The sequence below is a fragment of the Ambystoma mexicanum genome, chromosome 1p, assembly GCF_040938575.1.
Source record: "Ambystoma mexicanum isolate Mex_15411 chromosome 1p, UKY_AmexF1_1, whole genome shotgun sequence".
Taxonomy (NCBI): domain Eukaryota; kingdom Metazoa; phylum Chordata; class Amphibia; order Caudata; family Ambystomatidae; genus Ambystoma; species Ambystoma mexicanum.
The window spans coordinates 1,307,632,006-1,307,648,669 of record NC_090921.1 but is presented as its reverse complement, the minus strand read 5'-3'; the positions used below and the strand labels follow the sequence as shown (position 1 = coordinate 1,307,648,669).

The 16,664-nt window shown below is 47.6% G+C and overlaps 1 protein-coding gene across 2 annotated transcripts in view; it reads right to left on the bottom strand.

The window, feature by feature from the left end:
• The window catches only part of LOC138453396 (otogelin-like protein), a 132,997-nt gene that overhangs the window by 56,119 nt on the left and 60,214 nt on the right, over nucleotides 1-16,664 (bottom strand). For both annotated transcript variants that reach the window (XM_069606197.1, XM_069606206.1), the window contains 2 exons: nucleotides 4,142-4,319; nucleotides 78-178 (listed from right to left, as the gene is read on the bottom strand). In XM_069606197.1, the coding sequence (XP_069462298.1) occupies nucleotides 78-178; nucleotides 4,142-4,319 (279 nt within the window). The remainder of the gene's footprint in view (nucleotides 1-77; nucleotides 179-4,141; nucleotides 4,320-16,664) is intronic.

Genomic DNA, 16,664 nt, shown 5'->3' with positions numbered 1-16,664 from the left:
CGTCTTGACTGCCTGCGCCAGCAAGGACACCTTCTCGCAAACCATAACTGTGCGTTCCTACTGGTCTTGAAACTTACCTATATTTTCTGGAGTGTTCCTTCTTTCGTCACAGTACTGGTGTATCTTCCAAGACAAGGCGAATAACGAGGACACCGTCTCGAGCATGCCGTTAGAGCTCCTAAAATAGAAAGAGGACAAGGGGCATTTACTCGGCTGAACAGCAAACTGTGCAGAGCTGGTAGTCTGGTGGTAGTCCGGCAGTCAAAGGGCAGCAGCTGGACTCATTCCCAGTGTCACACTGATCGCTACCTTTAAATGGAGTGCCAATATGCAAGTCACTTTAAAATAAGGCGCCAGAATTAAGGTGAACTTAGAATAGTGCGTCATAACTAAAAAAAACTCTAAATAGTGTGCCAAAGAGCACACCATGAATATAGTGTGTCAGAATTAATGCAGACTTGAAATATAATGTCAGAGTGGAAGCTTCTTTAAAATGATGTAGCAGAACTAAGATCCCCTTGAAATAGTTTATAATAATGAAAGCTCCCTCAAAGAAACATGTTCCTGGAGGCAGTGTGCCAGAACCAGTGCAGCCTTATCATAAGATGCCAGAACGAATGCAGTCACAGATAGTGTGCCGGAACCAGTATAGCCTTGTCATAAGGTGCCAGAACTAATGCAGTCACAGCTAGTGTGCCAGGACCAGTGCAGACTTATCATAAGCTGCCAGACCTCATGCAGTCATGGATAGTGTGCCAGAATCAGTGCAGCCTTATCATAAGGTACCAGAGCTAATGCAGTCAGAGATAGTGGGCCAGAACCATTGCAACCTTGTCATAAGGTGCCAGACTCAATGCAGTCACAGCTAGTGTGCCAGAGCCAGTGGAGTCTTATCATAAGGTGCCAGAACGAATGCAGTCAGAGCCAGTGTGCCAGAACCAGTGCAGCCTTATCATAAGGTGCCAGAACGATTGCAGTCACAGCTAGTGTGCCAGAACCAGTGCACCCTTGTCATAAGGTACCAGAGCTAATGCAGTCAGAGATAGTGGGCCAGAACCATTGCAACCTTGTCATAAGGTGCCAGACTCAATGCAGTCACAGCTAGTGTGCCAGAGCCAGTGGAGTCTTATCATAAGGTGCCAGAACGAATGCAGTCAGAGCTAGTGTGCCAGAACCAGTGCAGCCTTATCATAAGGTGCCAGAACGATTGCAGTCACAGCTAGTGTGCCAGAACCAGTGCACCCTTGTCATAAGGTGCCAGAGCTGAGGCAGTCACAGCTAGTGTACCAGAACCAGTGCAGCATTATCCTAAGGTGTAAAGCCTAATGCAGTCACAGCTAGTGTGCCAGAACCAGTGCAGCTTTATCATAAATTGCCAGACCTCATGCAGTCACGGATAGTGTGCCAGAACCAGTGCAGCCTTATCATAAGGTACCAGAGCTAATGCAGTCACTGATAGTGGGCCAGAACGATTGCAACCTTGTCATAAGGTGCCAGACTCAATGCAGTCACAGCTAGTATGCCAGAACCAGTGCAGCCTTATCATAAGGTGCCAGAACTAATGCAGTCACAGCTAGTGTGCCAAAACCAGTACAACCTTATCATAAGGTGCCAGAACTAATGCAGTCACAGCTTGTGTGCTAGAACCAGTGCAGCCTTATCATAAGGTGTCAGAACTAATGCAGTCACAGCTTGTGTGCCAGAAGCAGTGCAGCCTTCTCATAAGGTGCCAGAACTAATGCAGTCAAAGCTAGTGTGCCAGAACCAGTGCAGCCTTATCATAAGGTACCAGAGCCAATGCAGTCACGGATAGCATGCCAGAACCAGTGCAGCCTTGTCATAAGGAGCCAGAACTAATGCAGTCACAGTTTGTGTGCCAGAAGCAGTGCAGCCTTGTCATAAAGTGCCAGAACGAATGCAGTCACAGCTTGTGTGCCAGAAGCAGTGCAGCCTATAAGGAGTAATCGGTCAGCCAAATTTTGGGCAGTTTCATATAGTGTGCAAGACTAAATTAAGATACAGTGTGTCAAACTTAATGCAATTTTTGATCCCATGTCATGACAAACACATCCTTATAAACAGGCGACAGATCTCAGGTGCGCCTCAGAAAGGTTTGTGAAACTAATTCAGATTTAGTATGTAGTGTAGTGCAATTTGATGTAAGTGGTATTGTGCAGGAAACTTGGGTGATGGACTGGATTATAAATTGCATTCCAAAGATTGTGGTTTGTGTTTATGCATGGAAAGCATTACATTGCAAATGGACAGACAGAGCATCAACAGCTAGGAAGTACATGCTCCCCAGGTCTTGCTGGTGGCCCCCGTTCATGTGGACTTGTTAGAAAAGAGAGGGTGGGGATTGCTATTGGGACAGAGAGGGAAGTGGCTGAGAAACCTGAAGTGTGGATGAATGCCGCTAGAGGTACCCGAATCCTGAGTGCCAATGTGGTGCCAGGGATGTGACGCTGGCACTTGCTTGTTGTTCACTCGGAAAGGAGAGCCCAAGCTCTGATAAATTGCAGCCCTGTGATCCCGAATTAGCTGCTGATCTGGGTGTGTGACAGATCTTGTGGCGCTTTGAAACACAGTTCTGCTGTGTAAAGCGCCTTACAAATGCTCAATAAAATAAATGATTTAGCGTTGGCCTAGCTCTGATAATATTAGGGTGGTACTGCTAGGCATGCGTGAAGGGGTCTGTGCGTGTGTGGTGCAAGGGAGTGTGTGCTTTTGAGGCAAGTTGGTTAGACAGGGAAAAGAGGGGAGTTGACACATGAGGGGTACATCTAGTGGGAAAAACAAATGCATTGGGCACCATCCAAGAGTGAGACAGCGGGGCATCAGCCACTGATCACAGCGGAGAACAAACGTGGATTGGGGCACCATGCAGGAGCACAATCACAATGGGGATCAAGGATGCTTTGGGGCACAGTTCTGGGCATCATGACAGTGGGGATCAAGGATGCTTTGGGGCACAGTTCTGGGCATCATGACAGTGGGGATCAAGGATGCTTTGGGGCACAGTCTTGGGCATAATGACAGTGGGGATCAAGGATGCTTTGGGGCACAGTCTTGGGCATAATGACAGTGGGGATCAACAATGCTTTGGGGCACAGTCTTGGGCATAATGACAGTGGGGATCAAGGATGCTTTGGGGCACAGTTCTGGGCATCATGACAGTGGGGATCAAGGATGCTTTGGGGCACAGTCTTGGGCATAATGACAGTGGGGATCAAGGATGCTTTGGGGCACAGTCTTGGGCATAATGACAGTGGGGATCAAGGATGCTTTGGGGCACAGTCTTGGGCATAATGACAGTGGGGATCAAGGATGCTTTGGGGCACAGTCTTGAGCATAATGACAGTGGGGATCAAGGATGCTTTGGGGCACAGTCTTGGGCATAATGACAGTGGGGATCAAGGATGCTTTGGGGCACAGTCTTGGGCATAATGACAGTGGGGATCAAGGATGCTTTGGGGCACAGTCTTGGGCATAATGACAGTGGGGATCAAGGATGCTTTGGGGCACAGTCTTGGGCATAATGACAGTGGGGGACATTATTGTATTGGGTTACCACCCAGGAGCATACCAAAGAGGGGAACATAAATGCATTGGGGGCACCAACTGAGGGCATAATCACAGAAGATAGTAAACAGGTCCCTTTCAGAAGAAACAAACGCCATAGCAAATGCCCTCTTACAATTGTGTGTCAAACCTCAGGCCACCTGAGAATAGTGTGCCTGAACTTTTCACTGGGACTGCTGTCTATTAGACTTGAACCTCTTTCCATTCATTGAGACTGCAGCACAATGACTCCAGTTGCCCTGGTTCCTGGGACTGCTCTCTACTGAATGAGATACCCCCCGGCCCCTCACTGCCTGGTGCTGTTCTCTGGTGAGTGAGTCTTTTCCAGGCTGTTTGAATTCCTTTCCCTTCTACAGGACAGGTACCTAAACACTACCTGCACCTGTTTCATCATGGACCGGGTCTGCGCTCCCTGCATGACTCTGCTTTCCTCTACAAGGGAATACTCTTCCGTTGTTGAGGCAAACAACTGCGGACAGCAGTTTCTCAGCCTGAGAATACTCCCTGGACTGAAAGCCAGCAAGTGCTGAGCCAGAGTAGGCGCCATGCAGGTACTCACATGTAGTCATCATTGCGGTTGTCATTGAAAGTCCCGCACAATCCTTTGGTGGTGTCCTTTCTGGAAACGTCCATGGACACATAGAGCCGGTTACCCTTGAAATCGTACTGAAGGGCAAAGCCGGCACTGCTGACCACCTCCACAAACATGGATGAACTTCTCCTGACAGTGATGAGATCTGTAAAAACAATGAGCGAAAGTCACAACATAGCACAGTCTGAGGGCGGACAATGAGCCAAAGTCACAGAATAGAACAGTCTGAGGGCGGACAATGATCTAAAGTCACAGCATAGTACATTCGGAGGGCGGCTGTGAGCCAAAGTCACAGCATAGTACATTCTGAGGGCGGCTGTGAGCCAAAGTCACAGCATAGTACATTCTGAGGGCGGCTGTGAGCTAAAGTCACAGAATCGCACAGTCTGAGGGCGGACAATGAGCTAAAGTCACAGCATAGCACAGTCTGAGGATGGGGAATGAGCCAAAGTCAACACATAGTACATTCTGAGGGCAGGCTGTAAGACAAAGTCACAGAATCGCACAGTCTGAGGGCGGACAATGAGCTAAAGTCACAGCATAGTACATTCTGAGGGCCGCTGTGAGCCAAAGTCACAGCATAGTGCAGTCTGAGGGCAAACTATGAGCCAAAGTCATAGCATAGCACAGTCTTAGTGTGGATTATGAGCCAAAGTTACAGCATAGCATGGGCTGAGGGTGGATGATAAACCAATGTCAAAGCAAAGCAGTCTATGGATGGACCATGAGCAAAGACAGGGGCCTGGCCAAATATGAACTATGAGCCAAAGACACAGAGAAGGCAGGGGTGCATTTCAGTGAACGTGACAGCACAGCCCAAGGGAAAACTATGAGCCAAAGTGTCAACGTAGGGCAAGCGAGGACTATGAGCTGAAAGCCACATCACTGGCCGTGGGAGGACTATGAGCCAAAATAGCAGAGCAGGTCAGCGATGGGAAGGACTATGTGACAAAGCTACAGCACAGGCTGAGGGTGAACTTTCAGCCAAGGTGACACAATGCGGGTGGAGGCAGGACAATGTGCCAAAGTGACCGCTCAGGCTGCATGAGTACCTTCAGCTAAAACCACAGTGCATGGATTATTAATCAAAGTTAAAGCACCAGCTGCAGGAAGACGTTTAGCTAAATGCACGGTGCAAACAGAAGAATGAGGACGTTTAGAAAACGTCACACCATGGGCCGAGGCTGGACAGCGAGCTTTCATGGGCTACTTCACCCTCCAGGGTCTTAAAGTGGCAAATGGCAGACGTGCACAAACAGGAGAGCCTGCGAGTGATTTTACTCGCAGGGTGTGCTGAAGGACGAGCACACACTGGTACATTATGTGTTTGATCTGTACCTTTTCAGACACTACATGGTGGCAGAGCTGTTAAATGGAAATAGATCTATTTACATAATGCAATTTCTCTTCTTTAGAATTTTCCTAAGTACGAATCTCGATCATAAGGGACCGGGAAAGCTATACTCTGGCTGAGCCAGAAATGCAGCTAAACAGAGACACTCAGACAATTGTATTAGATGCGCGACGCAACAAGCTTAGACAAAGCCAATAGTTTGGACTTCTTTGCCAGGCATTCATCATTTGCCCACTATTGTCATCATCTGGCAATGTGGGGCTTGCATCCCATGACTGGTATTGCCAACTAGTGCCATATAAGAATCAGCTACTGCCACAATTGCAATGGTGTGCCCACAATGACCACATACTTGCACCGCTGCCATGGATGGTAAAAGATACATTCGTAGTGATGGTCCAAGTGCTCAGGTGCCCACACCACTGGCCAAGAGGTGTGAAGGTGAGATGGAAATTGGGAGAATACCTCCAGTGCACCCCAACCATTTACCTGGCACCTATCACAACCTCCTACCGCTCATCCCTCTTCAATTTCTCCAGCAGTGTCTTTCCTGCCTAAAAAAGCCAGGGCCATCCCAATATTAAAATGAACCACGGCCAACCCTAACAACCCTTCCTTCCATAAACCAGAGACTCTTCTTCCCCACCTCTCTAAAATCCATGAGCGGGTAGCATTCAACTGCACAGATAACTACCATGAGCCCCACTCACTCGGAGAACCCTTCCGTTCGGGCTCCTGGAGTAAACAGTCCACTTGTCTAGGAACCACTGCGTAGCACTCGCACCTGTATTCCATCCTTACATTACTCAGCCTCTCCGCAGCATTTGACAGCGTGGGCCATCCGTCACTCTTCCAAGCAGTTTCCTACCTTTGGTTCATGAACACTGCGTAGGTGACCTCTCATCTCTCTGACCACTCCTTCTCCACCTCCTGGAACTTGAACAGCTCTTGATCCAGACCCTTCCTGATGTGTGTCCTCCAAGGCACCGTCCATGGGCCCCTCCTCTTTGCTCTCTTCATCTCTTTTCTTGACAAACTGGTCTCATGCTTTGGCTATCACGACCACCTCTTCACTTTCCATCCTTCACCCTTTATACTTCAGATCCCATCAACAGCAGCCTCACAACCACCCATCATTGGGTGGCTTTACCCTTCCTTCTGCTCAACTCCTTGTAGGCAGTTATTACCTATCTCCCAGGATTGACTGCCAATTCCAACCCTACCCAATTACCTCCTGAAATCCTCACTCCTTTCTCCCAAGACTCACAACCTCAAAGCCCACTTTCATAGTGACTCATCTCCACCATCGTCCTCAGAAATTGTGACTATTGTTCGAGCAACCTCCTTGGTCTCCCCTGCTACTCTACTCTCCTTTAAGGAAAGTCCTCCACTTTGCTACTCACATATTCCACGACTTAACAAGATCCTCCCTCACCTCTCCACACCCTCACGTTGGGGGTGGATATCCATGCAATGCTTGTGGGATGTATTTACCCATGCATCCGAGCCGTACCTCAAAACTGTGCAGTACTGACATGGAAAACATCATGATGGCCAGAGCTTCCCAGAAAATGCGCAGGGAAATGCATGAAGAATAGGCTGCCACCCATTTTTGCCGATGTTATGGGCACAGAAGGACACTGCCTAAAACCACCATTGGACTACCCGCACAGTAGTCTGAAACCATTGGGAATGGCAATGCTGATTGCCAAATGCAACCTAGAATTGTGGGGAATTCATTTTCTTAAATCCCAAAAATGGGTGCAGTACCAGTACTCACCACTATCCAAAAGCCGGCAGTTTAAAACCACCCTGTGTTTCTCTGAAGGCAAGCCAAAGTGCCTATTTCAAACATTGCAATATGTGCAAAATATTCACTGAACACCAGCAGACATTTGGTAGAATGGAGTTTTGTGTGCCTACAAAATCTGGGAAATGAAGAGCCCAGAACAATGCTTATAACAAAACTGGCTGAGCTATGGAGTCAGCAGTTTAAGTTGCACTGGATTTAAAGACACTAAAATCGAAAATGTTTAGATTAAATAAGTGACCTATGTTTGGTGTCACATGCCTTTGTAACTGTTTAAATGTCATAGTTTTGCACTTAGAATCAGCATTCTAGCTGCATGTGTAAAATTGCAAGTTAATTTAAAAAGCAACAAATAACATGACAGTAGCTGAAAGTCTGGCTTAAGGAACTTGATTCTGCCTGGCAACTACCCCCATCAGGAGTGAAATTTGAGTCACCACTGTGTTCCCAGGCCAACCTTCCTTTTGCTGCCCACACTAAGGATATGCCATCTATCTGATAATTGAATTACCTGTGCTCTGCAAGAGAGTGAACAAAGCCCTCTTCACTCAGGCAAAGGTTTTTATTACCGCAGTCGTAAAATGTAGCTTCCTCTTGGCAGGAGCTGGGAGGAGCACTGCCTGTGAGAGCAAGCTGGCTTGGCAGAAACTGGAAAGACTGGTTTCTATACCATGTGACCTGGGAAACCACACCCCTTTGGAGCCAGAACATAACTTTAAAAAGATGAATAACTCATAGAGCGGACATGTGAAAATTTTATAAATGATACCATAATTCTTGTGATTTTTCTGCCCACATTTTAAGAGGTTTTTCGACCCAGTGGCATGTTCAGGGGGGTTTTAGCGGAAAAATGGATATTACTCTAACTGTATGCATGTTAAAAATCTGAAACTTCTTCAGTTAATGTCCATACTCCCTGCACACATGTATGTAAAGTTGGGTCAATGTCAGAAATTGAAAAATCAGTTAAAAAGTGAAATATCTGCCATTTCTGAATGCAAGCTCTTAGAAACAGCAGATTTGGACAGAGACATGGCTAAATTCAGCCACACCATGTATATGTAATTTCAAACAACTGTGTAACTCTGAAATATGTCTTTTATTATCAAATATAGAATGTGTGCAATCTGACAGAGGAGTGTCCTATCTGCAAGCCATAAAATGACATCCCTCTGACTCACAGTTCATTCCCCAATCAAATAAGAAATGGAAGTTTGACCAATTAGAAGCTGAGAGAGAGGTAGGGTCAGTGATGCTAGAACACACCCACATTCTAAACACATAAAAGCAGACAGACAGGACAGATAGAGACCTTCCAAATCCATCTGCAGCGGGACGCTCTGCCGGAAAAATCCAGACTTTACCTCCATCAAACCTCCAGAGAGCCAAACTAGAGACTTCAATCTATCCAGAACTAGAGACCAGAGATCCAGAAAGAGAGAGACCCAGACCAGCAGAGAGAGCTGACCCAGATCACTGTGAAGTGCAGAGGCCAGACCAGACCAGACCAGAGTCCAGTTTAAAACCCTGACCAGATCCGTGGCGAGGCCCATTTCACTCAAGAATATAGTGTGAGTACCTAGAAAACTGTGCAGAACCAATCTCTTAGTTAAAATAATATAATTCAATCTATTTAATCTAAGTAGAACTGCCTCCTAACTGTCACCTGTCATTTGTAAAGCTGTCACTTGTCATTTTCTAGTCGCAAGCTGCACTTGTCTTTTTGAACTTTAAAATTTCAAATCTGAAAAACGACCTTCATTAAATCGCTCATATCTCCGCGACCGTTTGTGCTAGAGACTTGCAATAACTTTTATCTGAAAGCTTAGAATCGTGGCTTTCCTATGAACCTAGAACCGCATTCCTACCCCTTATAGTTTTACCGCAATCGCGGAACACGCATCCGCGAATTTTACCGCGATTTGCAATTTCTTCACATGTAAAAACTGCTGCTGCTTGCCTTCCATTTGCCAGAAATTCGTTTAACCTGCTAACTATCCTTGCATCATTGCCAGTGTGAGCCTGGACTAATATTAACTAGATACCACTCACCCTGAACCTCTGAAAGGGAATTAAAAACATTTCCAGCATATTTCTCATCCATTGCTAGCACATATCAAAGCATTTGCCTGTGTTTTAAACTTCTGTCTAAGCTTGCCGGGGTGAACTGAATCACATTTGATTGCATTTCTGAGAACTGTGTGTTTCCTTCCATTTCCTTGCCTTGCATCAAGGGGGGGAGTGAATAGCCAGAGAAAAGTGATTACATTGTTTTGTTGAAATCATATTGAGTATTTCTATACTGCATTTCATTCATTCAACCTTGCATCCATTTGAACTCTATAAAGCATTTTGTACCACCTTCTTCTTTTGTTCCTATTTACCAGTGTGCTACCTTATCCATTTCATGTCAACTCATTAGTGATTATAAGAAGTGTGCTAGTGCCAGATTCTACGTTGTTGATCTTTATCATATCCGATTAAGTGTGCTATTCAATTATTAATTATTATAAAGCGTGATATATATATCTATTTTAAATTATCAAATAAACCTTTTAAACTTGCAAAACAGAACTACTTCTTAGCTCAGTGGGGTCAGGGGGATTCCAAGAGAGGGGTGTTATACAGGGGTAGTCATCCAGAACGCATGAACTGGACATAAAGATATATCAAGAAGGGTTTTCATTCTGTATTCTAGACTAGGCATAGACTTAGCTGTAGTGCTGAATTGAATCCTCTTACAAATTGGGGGCTCGAGCCGGACGTTTGGGTTAGAATACCACTTGTGCAGCTTAATACAGTGTGCTAACTGACGGGATACATACATCCGGTCGGATCACCACGCTGCATTACGCTGTGAAGCATTCCTCAAAAGGGACACTCCAAGAAAAGTTCTGTTCTGCAAAAATAAAATACAAACTTCTGTAAATCAGGACAGAGACCAATCTCTAGAATGACGACCTTAGTAGACATGAAAATAGCCAGAGAGCACCTCTTGCATAAGCTATTTGTGAGAGGTGAATGGACCGAACAGGGCCAGGATGCGTGGTTGCAGGCCATCACACAACAGGTCACTGAAACAGGGTCAGATATATATAGAGATCAGGGTCCCTTACATGTGGCCCTGAGTGAACTATATATGGCTCCTAAAGCCAAAGAGGAACACAATAAGATTGCCAGGATAGCAGCATACCTGTACCTATATATGGGAGACATGCAGGATAGATGTGCTGAAAGCCAAAATCTGGCAAATAGGCAACAGATGGCATTACAGAAGGCCCAATCTGATCTGGACTCTTCTGAGCAGAGGCTGCAGAGGAGCCAGGAGTCAGAAGATGATAGTAGGCAGCACATCATTAAAATAAAGAAGGATATGGATGTGCTGCAACAGGAAAAGGCTGACCAGGATACCAGATTTCTGGCCCTGCAGAAGGAGCACCAAGACAGTTTGGACTCCTTACTGCAGAGCCAGAAAAAGCTGGAGCAACAATTAGACTTTAACAGGGCATGCACGGAGCAGGTAGCCACCCTGCAAAGTCATCTAGATAGAGTGAAGGTAGAGAGCAACAAGCTGATTTTGAAAGACCTGGATACCCAGGCAGAGTTTGATGAAGAACGCCAGAAAGCTGGTGCCCTTCAAAGGCAGAGGGACGACCTGGCGGCACAAATGCAGGCTCTTAGTCAGGAAAGAGATGCCTTAGGCCAGGAAGTCTGCCATTTAAAAAGAAAAATGGAAGAAAATCACCTGGCCCACCAGGGACTGGGTGATCTCCAAAAAGAACACCAGAACTTGTTAGAGCACACCAGGAGGGTAGAGGATGCTCTAGCAAGAAAGGAGCAGGCCAATAGGGACACAGCTCAGGAGGTAACCCTCCTGCAGCAAAGACTGGCCCAGTTCTCCAGGACCAACCAGGAAGCACAGAGGGAAAATGAGGCCCTCTGGCAACACAATGATAGGCTCCAACAACAGGTAGCGATGCAGGAGAGACTGATAGAGTCTAGTAAGGCCTTAACTGAGGAACTGAAGGCACAAATGCAGGCTCTTGCATTGCAACAGGGAGCAGGGGCGGATAGAGATGAGGTTCGCTGGGAAATGGAAACTCCGGAGCATAACCTCAGGAGCCCTAGTACCAGAGGCCCTCATACCTCTCAGTCCCTGGACTCTGCCACCCCCATGTCCCCTGGCGCACATGAGCACAGGGCCACAGGGATGGCAGATTACTATCCAGCTAAGAGTATGGGGCTCATAGGCCAGTACCACTCAGGAATGGAGGGGTGGGCATCCGGGTATGGGCACCCAAGTACAGTACAGTTCAATGGGGAACCCCGGGAGAGTAGGCCCATTAAGGGCATCCTGAAAACCTCTGCCCAGTTAGGTCAGTGGAGGGGGTACCCATCAAATCCTGGCAGCAAGGAGGAATCTGAAGACTCCTCTGAACTGCGCAGGACACAGGAGACCAGGTCCCCACATTCTGCCAGCCATTCCCAGGCTCGCAGAATCCGGGAAAACCTGGAAGAACAGACGGGAACCTCTGGGAGCAGTGCCTCTGAGTCCGAGGAAGAATGGACAAGGGTTACCCGAACCAAAAAGGCCAATAAGGCAAAAAGGGCCTTGCTTAAGGACCCCTTAAAGCAGATTAAGGCGATCAGGAGCGTCATCACGCCTTACCATAAGAACGCTAAGTATTCTGTTTGGGAGCACTTAGAGTTGTTTGAACAAATGATGGAGACTTTCCATTTGAAGAACAGCCAAAGCTGTATTCAATATGTAAAGTGGACCTTCTCCCCGGAATACTCCAGTTTCTTTGCGGGGCTGGAGGACCAAAATCATTTAAGATGGTCCACCTATAAGGCGGCCATCTTGAAACATTTTTCTGTTCACAGAAATCCTCAAGAGGCTCGCAAGGCGGCCTACAATTTGCAATGTGGGGAGGATCAGGCCCCACAAGAATTTGTGCAGGAGTTAAAGCGTGCTTTTGCACAGACCACAAGAAGGGTGCGCACGGATAGCAGGGAATTTATAAATACGTTTTTCCATGCCTTGCCCAAATATATCATGACCCAGCTCGTGAGGGATTTTCACGAGAAAAGATCTTTAGACTGGGTCATTGAACAGGCTACCCGGATCTATGAGGTGCAGAAACCGGTAGATAGCAAAAGTAATGCCCAGAAAAACCCCAAAGCCAACAGCACCCCTGCTGCTGCCAAGATGGCAGAGGTAAAGGTCACCCCCGTTTTGGATTTGGAGATGGGGGGGCCTAAAAACCTACCTGCACCTAATAATGCTAGGCCCAGAAGGTCTTCGGGCCAGTCACAGACAGGGAGCCAAGGAGGCAGCCCCACAAATGGGGTCCCTCGCTCTCCTGATTATGTAAGTCCCCGTTACAAGGGAAATCGACCCATCCTGGGTTATGTGTGGACTCCTCCAGCCCAAGGGGGGGGATCCAGCCAAGCACCTAACCCAGGGAACTTCCCTCCAAACTTCCCACAGGAGGGCAGAAATTTACCAAACCCTGGGCAGAACTTTTTCCCCAGATATCCACCCGACTTTCAGCCCCAAAACCATCCATCCTTCTTTCCCCAATTCCCTGAGCCCAGACCACTGAATCCGGGAGAGGGGAGGCCAAGGGTGGAGGGGTACCCAAATCTTCCCAACCAGGGGTACTACCAGAGGAGGGACAGCTACCCTTCCCGGGATCAGCCCAGGGGAGAAAACAGGGCCCCGTATCAGCCTGAGCGGGTTTCCCAGTTAGAGCGCCAGGTTCAAAACATGGCGCGGGATCTGGGTCACATACTGAGGGCTCAGCAGAACCCTCAGATGGGCGTGCCGGCGCAGAACGCACCCAACTCTGGACCTGGTGCTCCAGAACAATGACGGGGGCAGCACCCCGATAACTCACCGGTTCCCAGGGAGGAGGCACAAAGGGAAGGGGGGTGTAAAGCCTTGGAGGAAGCTTCCTTCCTCACTTGTAAACAGCCCCTGGAAACCCAGGAACCGGAAACAAAATCTCTTGCCCCTGAAAGTCTGCCTCCTAAGGAGCAGAGGGGGGGTAGGAGAAACAAAAGACCCAAACAGACTCAGTTTGAGGAGGAGGTACAGATCTTCCAATTTGAGGGAGAGGGATCCTCAGAGGATCCTGGGAAAAGGATCTTCTCCTTCAGAGAGGGGGGAACTCCTCCCAAAGAAAAATGGGTCCTTAGGGATGAAAATCCAGACTGGGGAGATGTGGAGACTGAGCTACCGCCGCCCACCATCTCATCCCAGAACCAACAGCAAGAAAATCCCCGGGTTCAAACCCATACTGGGGACTGCCTCCAAAAAGGGGGGGGCGGCCCAGAACCGGAACCAGGGGAACCCACAATGGCTCTGATCTCCAGTTGCCAACTTTTTCTTTCAGATTCCCAAGGCTCTCCACAGAATTCTGCCCAAATCTCTTCGCTAGCAATGTCCAAAACCAGAAAGTTAGCCCACCAGTTGTCCAAAAATGTACATTATCTGTGCCCCCTTGAGGAGAAGGAGGGAAGATATTATGCCCCGGTACAAGTACAGGGGCAGGGTACAATCTCGGCACTGGTGGACACTGGATCTCAAGCTACCCTTCTGTCCAGAAGGGCCTTTGATGAACTGAATGCAGGAAGGGGAGAGAATTACCAAATTCCTCTCACCTCACTTCCTGGACAACTCCAGAACTTTGACGGGAAGGAAATTCCCGTTGAGGGGACTGCAGATTTGGACATTAAAATTGGGCGACATAAGTTGAAACACCCGGTCATAGTTGTGACCCCAGAGGGCACCCCTTGTTTACTAGGGAATGACCTCCTGAGAAGGTTGTCACCCCTAATAGATTGTGTAAACAAGGTCCTCTGGACCCAGACTAGCCGACCAATAAAATTAAAACAGAGTGTCAACCATGTTAGTTTAAACGGCACATGCCACATGGTTGAACAAAAATCTGACCAAGTAGAATTTCACTTCCAGAATAGCCAAATTCCAGACGTGACACTAATAGCAGTAGGACAAGAGACTGGTGGTGGAGGGTCCTCTCTGTTTCTGAAAATCAACCTTCCTTCCAGTTTAAGGTGGTATTCCACGCTGGAAGGAAACACTCTGAAATTCTTTACCAATCCACAATCTGAAACTCCCACTCCTATAGTCCAGAAAGATGTGAAATCAGCTCAAAGCCTGGCTGATATTCAGCAAATTGGAGAGCAGTTGTTCATCCCTGTTCAGTTAAATGATGGGAAGGACTCTGTTCTCGCTCGAGTGTGTGTGAACAACGGTAAGAGCTTCATCAGCGAAGCCATGTTTCGCCAACTTCCAAAAGATCCAGCCATTCCCACCTTCAAACTGATAGACAAATGGGAAATGGACCTGGAAGCACCCAATTCAAAACATCTCCTGCCAAGCAGGTGTATGCTCAAAATCTCCATTGGCAACAAGAGCATAGTCCATAATTGTTGGGTCGTGCGAGACGTCACTGCCGCCTTTTACTTAGGCAGTGACATTCTCAATCGCTTTGCCATTAGTTTGGACCTAATAAACTTCAAAGCTTGGTCCCGATTAGCGGATAATCCCATGGGCTTTGATGATCCAGAAAAAGCATTTAGGTCAGCTCAATTGCTACCTTATGCAGTTGAAATTCAGGTTAAAGAGGAAGTCACCATCCCAGAAAGGACCCGACAATTCTCCCTGGAAGTGAAAGTTAAAAGGGGACAAGAGTTGAAAAACCCTGATGCTTACATACATCTAAATGCTTCTTTCCAACAGCAAGGGTTGGGGGTAAACCCAACTCCATTAGTCAACATAGAACATGACACCATTCCAATAGAGGTGGATAACAGCGACTTAAAGAGTATTACTCTAGCCGCAGGCACCATTATTGGAATGGCGGTTGATGACCGACATTTTTCCATCGACTTATTAAATGAACTGTTAGGTCCAATCCCCAAGGACTGTTTTGACAGTGACAGTGAGGACAATACAACACCAGACAGGATTTTTACCCGGCATGGGGGGAACTTCCTGGTGTACACTTCCTGCCCTTATGGTAAGGAAGATGTGACGTGTGATTTCAGGAGGGATGAGGTGATTTTCCAGGTCCATGAGGGCTGCCTTTCCCACCTAAAGCCTCCAGTCCAAATCAGCACTCTGACCAGGGACTTCTCCACCCAGCTGGAGGAGGCCGCTGAAATAGCCAAACCAGAAGTCTTTCCAGGCTTCAGGCAGATGGTGGAAGAGAGAGTCAACCTAGCTGATGCCTGTGTGACTCTGGAACAAAAGCAAAAGTTGAAACAAGTTTTCTTGGATTTCCAAGATCTCTTTGCGGTAGACTCATATGACTGTGGTCGCACTGACATCCACACAACAACAATCCCCACGGACCCTGGCATGACTCCTGTGTTTGTGAAGCAATATCGCTTGCCTCTCGCATCAATGGAGTCCCTTACTGAAATAATTAAGAACCTTGAGTCCCGGGGAATAATCCGTCCAGTCCACAGCACCTTCAATAATCCGGTGCTGGGGATATTAAAGCCAAACGGCCAGTGGAGACTCTGCGCCGACCTTAGGGAGCTCAACAAACGGGTCCATACTTCCCGATGGCCTCTGCCCTACATTGACCAAGGGCTGGCCCAGATCCAGGGGTCACAGGTATTCACTGCAATAGACCTGACCAATGGATACTGGACTGTGCCTGTCAGTAGGGAGGACCAATACAAGCTGGCTTTTACCTTTGGGGGCCAGCAGTACACATGGACCCGGACTCCCTTCGGATACCTCAACTCCGGCAATGAATTTAACATTTTCCTACATAAGGCCATGCCCGACCTGGGTGCAAGGGGTAACCTGGCTTATGTAGATGATGTCCTCATCAAAAGTTCATCTGTGGAGGAACACATAGCGGAGATCTGTTATGTTCTGATGCAGTTGAGGGCCGCCGGAGCAAAACTTTCCTTTCAGAAAGCACAGTGGTGTAGAACCCGTGTTAATTTCTTGGGGCATGAGATTACTCCTCAGGGCCTCTGTCCCCAAGAAAAGAAAGTGGAAGCACTTCAGAAACTGAAAGACCCCACAACTCTGCGGGAACTAAGGAGCCTCCTTGGACTGACTAATTACAGCAGAAAGTTCATTGAGGGCTACGCAGAGATCACCAGACCCCTGATTCATCTCCTGAAGGGGGGGGTCAAGTGGGAATGGGGTCCAGAACAAGCCGAGGCAGTAAAACAACTCAAAAGAAGCCTCTCACAAGCGCCTTGCCTAGCTTACCCAGTCAGAAACAAGGAGTTCTTCCTGGAGACCGGGTTCTCTAGTACGTGCTTGACGGCAG